Source organism: Lacerta agilis, chromosome 6, assembly GCF_009819535.1.
Source record: "Lacerta agilis isolate rLacAgi1 chromosome 6, rLacAgi1.pri, whole genome shotgun sequence".
Classification (NCBI taxonomy): domain Eukaryota; kingdom Metazoa; phylum Chordata; class Lepidosauria; order Squamata; family Lacertidae; genus Lacerta; species Lacerta agilis.
Genome location: NC_046317.1, coordinates 54,311,738 through 54,324,643, shown reverse-complemented (window position 1 = coordinate 54,324,643; position 12,906 = coordinate 54,311,738). Strand labels below are relative to the sequence as shown.

General features: G+C 46.4%; 1 protein-coding gene across 3 annotated transcripts in view; it reads left to right on the top strand.

Annotated features, from left to right (window-relative positions):
- Positions 1 to 12,906, top strand: part of PIK3C2B (phosphatidylinositol-4-phosphate 3-kinase catalytic subunit type 2 beta) — a 95,680-nt gene that overhangs the window by 37,877 nt on the left and 44,897 nt on the right. For all 3 annotated transcript variants that reach the window (XM_033152774.1, XM_033152773.1, XM_033152775.1), the window contains 3 exons: positions 10,249 to 10,360; positions 11,209 to 11,288; positions 11,944 to 12,007. In XM_033152774.1, the coding sequence (XP_033008665.1) occupies positions 10,249 to 10,360; positions 11,209 to 11,288; positions 11,944 to 12,007 (256 nt within the window). The remainder of the gene's footprint in view (positions 1 to 10,248; positions 10,361 to 11,208; positions 11,289 to 11,943; positions 12,008 to 12,906) is intronic.

Here is a 12,906-nt window from a genome sequence, read left to right as displayed (position 1 = left end):
TGGGCAATGCTTGCCCAAAATGGTTTAGGCTGCCATCCTATACTCCAGTGTTTTTCAACCTTTTTTGGGCAAAGGCACACTTGTTTCATGAAAAAAATCACAAGGCACATCACCATTAGAAAATGTTAAAAAAATTAACTCTGTGCCTATATTGACTATATATAAAGTAATTTTTCAATTTTTCCCACGGCACACCAGGCAACATCTCGCGGCACACTAGTGTGCCGCGGAACAGTGGTTGAAAAACACTGCTATACTCACTTACTTTGTATTAAGCCCCATTAAACTCAATTAACATCCGAGTAGACACATAGAGGCTTGTGCTGTTAAAGACTTCCTTCTTGGTTTTTCCTTTTTCTTTGCCTCCGTGGTGTGTACTAAATCTTGTGCTCTCATGGTGTGCTGCAGAAATAGTTAAGAGACCCTGATGTTTTGTGAGGTGTGGGATGCTACCTATGGAGTGCTGCCCTAACAACCACAATTCTTTACCTTTCGGGATCACATCGGTTTGCAAGCTTTGCACATATCTTCAATGGTAGTGGTCGGTAGTGCTATGTGGCAGTGCTTGCCTGACTCGATCACTGGTGTCACTGCCAGATACCAGGTGGAGGAGGGATGAGGTGGCAGTGAGGTCAGCCTGGTGCAAATGTACTGGCTGAGCCATTCCAGTGCTACTGCTGGTGCATTTGCACCTCACAAACCTCATCCCTCTTCTTTTTGGTAAGCTGCAACAATGCTAGTGATGGGTTGAGTACTGCTGCCCCATTGACCACTACTGATCTTTAACCCTCTTACAAAGTGTGTTTTATAGATCCTCCCTCTGATCATCAAAGATTCCCCCCACCCCATCTCATAGAATGTTGTGTTAGGCCGTTCCATAGACTTTTCCCACCACTGAAGACTGAAGGACCACTTTGAGATAGAAATCTCTTTAAATAAACAAGCAGAGAAATAGAAATCTGGGTTAGTCACTGCCATGTTTGTCAGGATGGCATCAGTCACAATTTCACAGCCTCCATTCGGGATACTCCTGTGACTTCACCCATTTGCTGCACACACAGTTTCCACTAGTTTAATCATCACTTGGCATATAACATCCGCTTCTTCCCAAAGCAGGGTGAGGTGAAGCCTGGATTATTTTAGCACCTGTTAGGAGCATAGTTAGGGCTATGTGTTGTATTTTACTTCCATATTTCTTAAATTATTGAGCGATTACTGCCAAGACGCCCCAGCGGAAGCCTTGGGCTGTGGAAAGATATTGCTAAACCTCATTGACTGTGTTGAAATTCATGTTCCATGGAAGAGTCACTTCATGAATTAGGAAGGTGCCAAGTATCCCTCTTTAGATGACTGTCATGCTTAGTAAGTTGATAGATGAGTCAAACAAGTTGCATTTCTTTAAGGTATTTGTCTTCAGCTTGTGCTATGAAGCTGTGTATGGTTGTGGGCTGACTTAGTGCTTTTTAGACTGATTGGGCTCCTGTAGTTCTCTTCCAGTTCTAGCTGCCGAATGGAGGGTGTGCATTGCTTTCTCCCTGAACCCCAACACAACAGAAATCTTACAGAATGGTCATAAATGAAGCAGACTCACAGACAGAATGTGCTGGAGACTGATGCATTCCTTGATGTAATCATCAAGCAGACATAGCTGGAAACTGGGCATTTAAAAGGCAAAAATGGTTTACTGCTATACTTCTGTCTCCAACTGCTTCCGCAAGACAGTGGACAATTGGTGCACTTTGTGATGTGGAACTGTAGACTGAGAGCTGTTGTATCCCTTCCATACGTGGTTCTGCTTTGAGCAAGTTGGACAGTAGGGCACATATCTCCTTCCCACATTTGCTGCCTTTGAAAAACACAGTCCCATCTTTGGGGCTGTTTTTTTTCTTCTCTTTGGTACTGAGCCGTGTGGTTAGATGAAATCTCCTCTCGGGAAATAATGAAGATACCATCTGCTTTCAGCAGAAAAATCATTAAACCTTGCCTATGGGCTGGCTGTCCTCCACCCGGGAGCTAGCATTCCAAGCTCTGGGCAGACGGTTTAGACCACCCGACCTGCCCTCCTTGACCATGGTGTGCTGCACTTCCACCAGACAAATTACTCATTTATGTACGGAGGCATTGAGAGTGGCTTTGTCGTTTTGATCTTAAGAGCTTGTGGTCCAGTTACAGCGACTGGGAATGCAAGCTGGCTAGTGCAAACTGATTATTACTGGGGCTGGCTTGTTAGTGAACAGACTTAAAAACCACAGGGCCCTCTGTGGACAACCATTCTCTCTCTCTCTCTCTCTCTCTCTCTCTCTCTCTCTCTCTCTCTTGTGTGTGTGTAAAAGAGAGAGAGAGGAGAACGGGTGTGTGTTTAAGGGAGAGCTCAAGCACTGAATGCCGGATTAAGGGACAAATATCCCAGATTTCATTATTTATGTATGGAACACTATGAAAGTTTTTGTAAGTCTTGAGGCTATTTTGTGCTCTTGTGGAGCCCTGGCAGTGAGCAAAGTGACCTAATCCACGGTTTAACTTTCTCTGCATTGATGAATGACAGTAAGAAGGAGAGAGTGTCTAAACGGCTCAGAGATCTAACTATATCACTTTTGGCACCACAAGATCTCTTAGCACTTTTGAGCATGCACTGTCTGCGTAGCAAATCTCTTGTGGCTGTAATGGAGTCCAGGGAATGGCTGCCTGTCGGAAGAACTCAGCCAGCCACTGCAGGGGGGAGTTGGGAAACAATGTCCCAGGCTGAAGCCCATAGAACCAGTAGGAGCTGTTGAAATATTTCTTATTAGTCCTTGCAATGCTTTCTTATTTTTAAACGGCCCCGTTGCCACCAGCAGAGAAATCTCTTTTCTTTTTATGTAACATGCCTTAACTAAAAGCAGAAACAAGAAATTTGTATCAGATGAGTAGAAGCTACACTGCCAACCTAGAACCCACAGGCGCCGTGAGTTTTTCCCCCTTTTAAGTTGCTTGCTTTCTTTTTTTCCTTGCTGAGGCATCTGGCACCGTATTTATGGAAAGCAAAAGGCCTGCTCATGAATTACAGTCTATATCATAAGTGCAAGCTAGCAAGGCATCTGGTGGCTGCACAGGCTGCAGAGGGGTGGCCATCTCCTTGCTGTTCAAATAATGGTTTGGTGATTAATGAGCTGGACTGGGATTGTAGACAACTCTGTTTGAATCTAGTTATTAATTAAAATGGCTATTGGGTCCTGCACATAATGTTTCCTGGCCACCCCTCCCTCCCATAGTGACCTTACTCATATTTGTGTACTCTGCTGCACATCTGGGTCCCTGATTTGTTCTCATGGGTTGCTCCCTGCCTGGAGGCTGTTTTCGTGGTCCCAGGTGGCTGCAGCTTCCTAGCTTGTAAACAAGTAATAGGGAGACATAGCCACGGTGGTAGGAGCAATGAATTCTGGCTCCCAATCCCTGTGGAGAACCCTTCTGTTAGGCCTCAGAGACCATGTGCAGAAGGCAAACAAACTCTCTTAAAGGTCCTTAAGACAGCTTTCTTCAACATGTAGGAGTTCGGGCTGCTTTTAAGACCTGGAGGGCTGAAATTCCCCTCAGGGCCATGGTGCAAGGGCCGTGCTGCCTGTAGCGCTTGAGAACAGGGCAAGTTTTGTTGGTGTGTAGTAGGCCCTGTTCAGTCCCCCTTGCTCTCCTAGAAAGACAGCCTTGTAGAACTATTCTGTACAGTATTCCATGTGCGCTGCCTCATGGCTCCTGTCAACGAAGAAGAAATGCCCGCACCCTCTGGCTTTTAAAACTTGTGCTTCGCAACATAGGGGCACACTTTTATTGTATCCGTTTGGGAAGCTTAGTAGAATAATCTTGATATGAATAAAACTGGTGGTTTTTACGGGCCTGCAATATCTCTGCCCGAGCTCAAAAATGCAGGCATTCCCTGTGCAAATTGTGCCCCCCCCCTTTTCCGCATGTAGAAATGAAATGAAATGAGCTGACCCTTCTCTCTGCCTGTGTTGTACGCCTGCCTTCTTGGCAGGACACAAAGTGCCGGATGCAGCGAGCAGAAATGCTCCTTGCTGACCTTCCATCCGGATGGAAATCTCTCTAATGAGCTAGTGTGCAAATGCCCAGCTCTGTTGCAGCAGTGCCTTCAAAAGATCTTTGGAAACTTTTAAATATTTTTTTGCAATCAAGCTTCCCGTCTTCCCCAAACAAGCCTCCCCAAACCCCTTCATTGTTTGGGCAGCAGGACTCTTCGCTTCTTGAAGACAGAGAGGGTTTTTTGTTTTTTGACAGGCCTACCTTCAGTTCTGTTCACGCCACCAGATAGAAACTGGAGGAGGATGAACTAAGGGTGTCATCTTTGGACAGCTGCCCTGCACCCCCTTTTCCAGCCCTCCTCTAGTGAGGGACACTGGTTGGCCACCAGTGAAATTTTCCAAAAATGCCCTGCAGCAACACTACGTCACGGCAGTGCTATTTGAACAATTAAAAATGGTAGCCATGTGGCACTTTCCGGAAGAGAGCAGCCACCGTCCTCCTCTAGCAATGGTGAGCCTGCCTTTCCTCCACTGTGTTGGAGCCCAAATAAATAGCAATGGAAGGAAAAGCTCCTGTTATGTGGTGGTTGGGGGACTCATGCCAGCATGAAGGGACACCAGGGGTTCACATGCAAAGTTCCTTCACACCTGTAGTTGATTTATTTATTTTATCAAATTTATGCACTGCTTGATTGTAAAACGAAAACTTCAACAACCAGGCCTTTCTACGGCCTTTTAAATATGTTTGGGGGGAGGGTATTTTGGGTTTTTAAAAACTATTTAGTTTGTGCTTCCATCCTGCATTTTTATCTTGCGAGCCACACAGAGATCTTCAGATGAAGGGTGGTATAAATAAAACAAAATAAAATATATATAAGGCAATGAAACCAAGAACAATTGATAACTGTACTTCAAAACATGCAAAAGCTGGCCATGAGATCCTGTTTGACAGTGCTAGGCAAGCTGTTAGCAACTAAAAGGCAAGCTATAAAGCAGAAAGGGACATAGCACAGGCTTTCCACATTCTGTCCATCTTGGTGCAAATGGCCAAATTATTTTATTCTTGTATGTGACAATCTGTGAAATAGACGAAGTGCTGTTAACCAGTGTACAGTTGAAATGGTTTTAGTAAGCATTCCAATTGTTACATTGGGAATATATGGCAAAAAGAGAAAGGCTTTGTTTCCTGCAGTAATGTTATAAACTGCCGGCCCCTCCTTCCAGGCAGCTTCCCCTAGGACAACTTTGCTGCAGTTTCAGCTTGATGCACTGCAACAATTTTGTAGCTTCTTTTGCTGACTTGGCAGTTAGCTAGCAAATTGCTTTTATTCTCAAACCACATGCACTTTGGGCATGTACCATTTTTTTGGATTTGCTGAAGGCAGTCTAAGAAATAAAAGCGAAAGAACTCTGGTTATCTTTTGTATTTTTAAATGTGCTTATTTGGAATTCCATAATGATTTTATGAAGTTCAAAATAATAATACAGCACTAGAATGGGGGGAATTTGTTAGGTTTTTGTCCAGGCGATATCACATGAACAAATCCCAGTCTCTGTAATAATAATTTCCCCATGAACATTTTGATTTGTCTGAGCAATAAAACCTTTTGAGCACTACGTTTCAGTTCCAGTTCTAAAGGAGAGATTTTGAAGCATTGCATAGCATGTTAGAAAACTAGTGACAGCTTTTATTTAAACATTTTGTACATGTCAGCTAACAGGCAGGACAGATGTGGAGAATGGAGGACGTGTCTGCTCTCACAAATAGATTTAATGATCATTTAAATCCTAGATAGGGTTGCCAGGTCTGCTTCCAAAAAATAGCGGACAAGCGGGGGGGGGTGTTAAATTAAGTTAAATTAAATATTTTCTTACAAACATTTTAACACGTATTAAAATACCATTTCATCATAAAGCTTTTGAATAAAAAAATGTCCACTATTTTGTGGGGGGAAATAGTGAACATAATGTGAAAAAGTGGACTGTCCACTCAAATAGTGGACACCTGGCAACCCTAATCCTAGAATGCTGTCCAAATCCAATAGACTTCAATGGGATTTAGGGTTGAGATACATGTGTCTCCTTCAAGAAGAGACTGTTGATTTCTTTTTCTTTTTTTGTGAACATGAGCCCTTAGGCTGTGTGTTGAGTTTGTTTGTTTACCCCTTTTTCTAAAAAAAATATCCTGGTATGTTTATCTGTTTAAATATATATTAATTCCCTCCCTGTCCCCGCATAGAAGGCAATCTTAAAGATAAACTCAAAGCATGGATCCAGGGTGAGGGGGAAGAGTAGCTTCCTGAGTCCTGCAGTGGCTTGTGAATCAGCACTCGGCACAGGAGGAAGGAGGTTGCCTAAATCCCACATAGACTAGCAGGCAGCATTCTGCATAGCTGATGCCTCCGGAATCAAAACAAAAAAAGTTGCTTCTGTTCAAGATTCCATGCAGAAGTTTGTACATCTGTCTCAGAATGTCTGTATGCGCCTCTGCCTTTAACTCAGCTCTGATCTGCAAGATTGAAGGTGAGGGGTTTTCTCAAACTCCAATCTCCTGTGCCGTTGGTTTCCTTCAGCTTTTGACACGAGTGCCCTTCTGTCGAGAAAAGCTAACATTTTGTTTTTTTTACATCTCACTGTATGCATTTGAATAATGGCTTTCAAATATATAAAACAACCATTCCTGGTGCTGGTGCGTGTCAAATACTTAAAGAAGTTCTGGAACTTCATGTAGTTCAAACTCAAGAGGTCAGGCAAACTTACCTGTGATTACTCCTTGCTCGACATGCCCAGACTTGAGCCCAGATACCAGGCAGGGACGTTGAATTGGTGGGGGGGGGGGAGTCCAGCTACAAGAGACACACGGAAATAAATCTTCCATAGGTTTCAAAATGCCAACACCCATTCAGGTTGCAGCCTTGAAAATAGAAGCAGTGGAAATTTAATGTGCCAGGCAGGCAGGCTTCTCCTGTGGGACAAACACTTTAAATTGCACAAGCACCAACAGTGATAGATGCTCCTTTTAATTGAATACATATACATATTTTCAAGCGCGTAGGAGCATAGGAACATAGGCAGACCATTGGTCCACCTAGCGCTAGATCTTTTACACTGACCACCAGCAGCTCTCCAGCATTTCGGACAAGGACCATTCCCAGCCCTACTTGGAATTGATCCTGGGAGCTTCTGCACTCAAGGCAGATGCTCTACCACTGAGCTGTGGCCCTTTCCCCAGAGTCTGAAGCAGGCCAGGCAGTCTATCTAGACCAGTATTTATTCTGACTGGCAGAAGCTCTTCGGGGGTCTTGCCCATCACCTGCTACCTGGTTCTTTTCTAACTGCAGATGCCAGGGATTGGACTTGGGACCATCTGCAGGCGAATCCTGTGATGTAACACCAAGGTGTGGTCCCTCCCAAGGCCCCTTGCCCTTCTGTTAGCTCTGTCACTTCCTTCTCACTCCCTGAGTTCATCAGGGAATACAGTATATGAGAAGCACACCCCACATTTGCTCACAAACTGCAATTACACTTACTTTCCCCTTTTTGCTTAAATGACAGAATAGCTGGGGGTGGGGATGTGTGGCAGGACAGGAGGGGCAGCAGAGCAAGCCACTGAGAGCAGTGGCGTCGCTAGCCTCTGCGCTGCTGGGGGCGGCGGCAGCGCAGAGGCACCCCCCTGGGGGAGGGGCACGACGCACGGGTCGTGACGTCATAATGACGTCACGACGCACGTGTATGCAGAAAGGGGGGATTTCCCCCTTTCCGAGGCTTTTTTTCGGCAGGGGGTGGTGACCAGCGAGGAGGGGGTGACAAGCGTGCCCCCCCCCCGCTGGTCGGCCCCCCCCCCGCCGAAAAAAAGCGGGCGGAAAGCCTGGAAAAGAAGCAGAGCGGCGCTTAAACGCGCCTGCTCTGCTTCCTTTCCAGGCTTTCCCCGCCCCCCCCCGCGGGTTTTTTTCGGTGGGGGGGGTGTCTAGCGAGGAGGGGGTGACAAGCGTGACCGCCCCCTCGCTGGTCGGGCCCCCCCCCCCGCCGAAAAAAAAGCGGGCGGAAAGCCTGGAAAAGAAGCAGAGCGGCGCTTAAACGCGCCTGCTCTGCTTCCTTTCCAGGCTTTCCCCGCCCCCCCCCGCGGTTTTTACGGCGGGGGGGGTGTCCAGCGAGGAGGGGGTGACAAGCGCGACACCCCCCCTCGCTGGTCGGGCCCCCCGCCCCGAAAAAAAAGCAGCGGAAAGGGGAAAAGGAAGCAGAGCGGCGCTTAAACGCGCCTGCTCTGCTTCCTTTCCCGCCCCCCCCCCCCGCGGTTTTTTTCGGCGGGGGGTGGTGACCAGCGATGAGGGGGTGACAAGCGTGACACCCCCCCCCTCGCTGGTCGAACCCACCCCCGCCGAAAAAAAGCGGCGGCAGCACCCCATCCGTGTGCTGTTGCTCCCGGGGTGACGGAGGGTGCAGCGGCGCGTGGGAGTGGCGGGAGGGGTCGCCCCCACCCGCCGCTGCTCACCCTGTCACTGGGGGCGTACCGCCCCCACCGCCCCTCCCCAGCGACGCCCCTGACTGAGAGCAGCAGGAGGAGTCCCTCCAGGCCTGATCCAAATTAAATGTTTTCAGTAATTCCCTATCTGCTTAGGGGCAGGTGTTACAAGCCAACCTGAATGAATAAGAATGCCTTGTGGCACTTCCTGAAAATGAATGCAAAATCTTCCTTTTGTGACTGTACTGTGGGCGGTCCTGATTCTCTCTTTTTGGCTATCTCCTTTTTCCAGCTGTTGAGGTCTGAGCTTCATTATTATTACTCTACTTTTCTTTCTTCCCTTTAAAAACAGAGCATACACCCCTTTCCCTCTCTCCTGCCTCTGCAAACTGGCTTTCTTGTGTGATGGCAGCTGTGCCTAGTCTAGGCCAGGATGCAGGCTTGACATAGATAAGAATTGACCCTTTCCTCTGGCAGGTGAAAGGACCAGACTTCCTTTCTGTCACTGCCATTCCAACATAGCTTTGCTTCTTCTGTGGGCACGTTTCATTAGAATTGCAGGTAATGGCTCAGAGGTTGGCTCCAGGGCTTTATGTTATAGATTTGCGTTTGCAAAGATGCATGTGAGTCTTAAGTAGACCGTGCTGAGAGGTCATGAGCTACAAGGAGGTTGCAGGACAGTTAGAAATAGTGAGGTCTTAAAGTTGTGATTTGGCTAATCTGCCTCCCAAAGATTCTCTGCTTTAATACATTTTTATCTTTGTTGCAGTTCAGGGTTAAACATTTTTTAGAAGTCACCTGGTGTACATATTATATTTAATCTTTCATTCTTTGTCATTCCTGAAGCTTTTGAGTTTTCTTTTGGACATTATTGAGTGTTGCCAGAGGCGTAGGAAGGTCAGGTGGTACCCGGTGTGAAAAATTTATTGTCACCCCCCATTGATTCCCCCCCCCCCTGCAAAAATGGTTTTGCGTTATTTCATATTTTCTTACAAAGGAATAATAACAAGTAATAATAATAAAAAACTTTTATTCATATCCCGCCCTCCCTGGCCGAAGTCAGGCTCAGGGTGGCTAACATCAGATACATAACATTGGTATAAAATCAAACAATAATTAAATTACCTCCTAAAAACATCTCCAAGTCAAATTAAAGTCTAATTAGATGGCTTTCCACAGGGTTAGGGTTGGGAACAGTAAGTGCTCCACTGAACTGAAATTTCAGCCTTCACGACATAGGAAAACAGCCAAGTAAACAGCTATTTTGGTGGAGGAGGGTCAATATATTAACCGATATGCATGAAATTTCATATATAGGTATATAATCCCTAGTACTGTATAGTAAGATAAGACCTTTGGAGCAGGCATTTAAAAAAAGTTTTTTTTATGAATCGCTCTAGTAGGGCAGTAATTGTTCCTTGATAATTTGTCACCCCCTCCATTATGGAACATGGGGCGGAGCGCCCCCTACGCCCCCCTTGCTACGCCCCTGAGTGTTGCTATTTTTTACACTGGGTAGGGGAAAGTATATACATTTAATTAAAGCCTAGCTATGGAATTTGTAGATCTCTGATTCTCGGGGAGAAAAACTGAAGTATATAAAGATTACTTGACACACCCAGTGTCTTCAAGCCAAAGCAGTTGCAGAGCTAGGATATATTAGGTGCTAGAGGCTCCAAGTAATCTGTTCTTTCCTGCCTGGTTCATCCTCCATACAGCACAAAGAGAAAAGCCATTTAGTTACAATTTCTTGATGTGTTTGCATCCTTCCAGCAAACATCCACTGGGAAGTCATGAATACATCCAGCACTGCAGGAAGTTTGACATTGATATCCGGCTGCAGCTGATGAAGAGGAAGGCTGTGCGCACTGACTTGGCTAGGACGGTAAGTATTTGCTTGCCAGTGAGCAACAGAATTGTGTGTTGTCTCTGCCATTACTAGTACAGATGGAATATGTGCTCCATCTTGCCTAAGGTTGCAGGTCCAATGGTGGCATCTAAAGCACTGTCTGTTCCATCCATACTGGATCTGTTTTGATTATTGCAGCTTAAGGATGCGGACAGCCAACTACCTGCCTCCTTGACCCTTCCCCATCTTGGATTCTTGGAGCTAGCTGTAGGGGGTTGAGTGGGTGGGTCCCAGGAATGATTGATGCCTCACTGGAGAAGGGGGAAGTACCATCTGCCTTGAAGGAGGCAATGTTGCTCCTCCTTAAAAGGACCTCCTTGTACCCAGAAGTGTTAAACCACTGAAAGGCCCTCTCCTTCCATGTAACTCTCGGGGTTTTTAAGTGGGTGGAACCAGGAGGGGGGTGGTCTGGGAGAGGGGATTCTCTCTGGCAGCCCCTAAGTTGCAGAACCCCCTCCCCACAGAGGTGCGTCAGGCATCTTCACTGTTCAGCTTTCAGCAAATACTGAAGAGGTACCTATTAATTTTGGTTTTTGACACCTGAATTGTATATTTTTAAGACCTGCGCTATTTTTGTGATTGTAAGTTGTTTTGAACTGTTTCCACCCTGAGATTCTAGGGTGGATGATGGGTAATAAAAAATAATAGTAATGCTAAGCTGGCCCATGGCTTACCTGCAGCAGGACCAGGGGAGGAGCGCAGTAACGGCGATTTTGCTCCAGGAACCTGCACGTTTCCTCATTCGCACTAAGCCATGGTTTGCCTTAGCATTACATGCAAACGGGGTCAGGATGCATGTGTGTAATTAACCTTCACTTATGCAGGTGAACGATGACCAGAGTCCTTCCACGCTCAACCACTATGTTCACCTCCAGGAAAGGCCAATCAAGCAGACCATCACCAGGTAAAGATAAATGGAGAATCTCAGGGTCATGGGTTCAAGCCCCATGTTGGGCAAAAGATTACTGCATTGCAGGTGGTTGGACTAGATGACTCTCGTGGGCCCTTCCAACTCTGCAATTCTATGATTTTATGGAGTGGCAGCAGCAGCATACTTTGGGTGGCCTATGTACAGCCAGTGCTTTTTTCAGGGGGTACTCAAGGGTGCACAGTACCAGCACCTCTTTTTGTTGTTGTTAAAAAGTGTGGCACTTACTTAACAACTTCATGGTGAGTACTGGCACCTATTTTTCTAGGAAAAAAGCACTGTGCCCCCCAAAAAGCTCCCCCAAAATAGACCCAGTGCTGGAGTTCTTAATTTAGGCCTTCCATATTGAACTCCCTCCAGCCTCTTGGGAGAGAGGGCCCTGGCTTAGTGGTAGAGCATGGATTATATTCAGAAGGTCCCAGATTGAATCCAAGCATCTCCAGGTAGGGATGGGAAAGTCTTCTGTCTGAGAACCTTGGGAGATACTGCCAGTTCTGAACTAGATTGACCAATGGCTTTGGGCTGTTGCTTAAGAACTCACCTTGACAGAGATCCATTTCCTCCATACGTACCAGCCGTGACATGCTTCCTTTTTCTGTGCCAAGCTGTCTGTTGTTGTTTCTTCCAATAGGCAGGCCTTGAGTCTCCTCTTCGATACCTTCCACAACGAGGTCGATGTATTCCTAGCCGTGGAGGTGAGAGGATAGCATTGGGGTTAATGTTGTGGTTGGACATACGTTGAACTATGCTTACGGCTTTGGTGTGCTGCAAACGCCTCTGTGTTGGTGAATATTATTAGATGTAGCCATTACACCTTGCCATCTTCAAGCTATGAAATCCATCCATAAGGAAGCTTGTGATGGGGAACCCAGTAACCCTCAACCACTTTCTCTGAGACACCCTGATCGCCAGTCTTCACAGCACAAGCTCCATCACTTTCCTCCTAGCTCGAACCATTGCCCCATGTTCTTTGAACTACATCTCCAGTTCCTGGTCTTCTTTGGCAGCAGCAAAATAAGAAGCACGTAGCTTTGCACTTGCTTTGTCCACACCCACTTTGGTATAAAACCCACCATATTGTTTGGCAATGAACAATAGCGGCTGGTGGGGCAGCATAGACCCAGCTGTGTCGCTGAGCTGGCTTTCCAAAGGCTCCTGCCACTGCCGGTTAACAAAAGGGAGGCTTGGCATGGTGAGGGCGCAGCAATGGAGCCAATCCGATGTTTCTGGCACTGTGCCCACACTTGCCAAGCTCCCTGCCACCTTACCCCCTCTCCCTCTTGGTAAGGGGGGGGCATATGGCGTAGGGAAGCCAGATCAGCATTGCTGCCCTGCTGGTTACTACTGCAATATAGCATCTGGTATGGGCATCACAGGTACGTTTGAAGATGCCAAATATAACAGACCATTGTATGACATAAAGTATTTGTGAAAACATAGGCTAGGGTTAAATGACAATGCAAGTATTTTTCGAAGCTGCAGTTTCCTCCAGGCCCTTCCCATTTCACTATGTTGCTCACATTGTTTCATTTCCTGCTTCAAGCTGATAAGGTGCTACTTTGTTTTTTTACTGTTTTCGCTAGAGTGAAGTTTG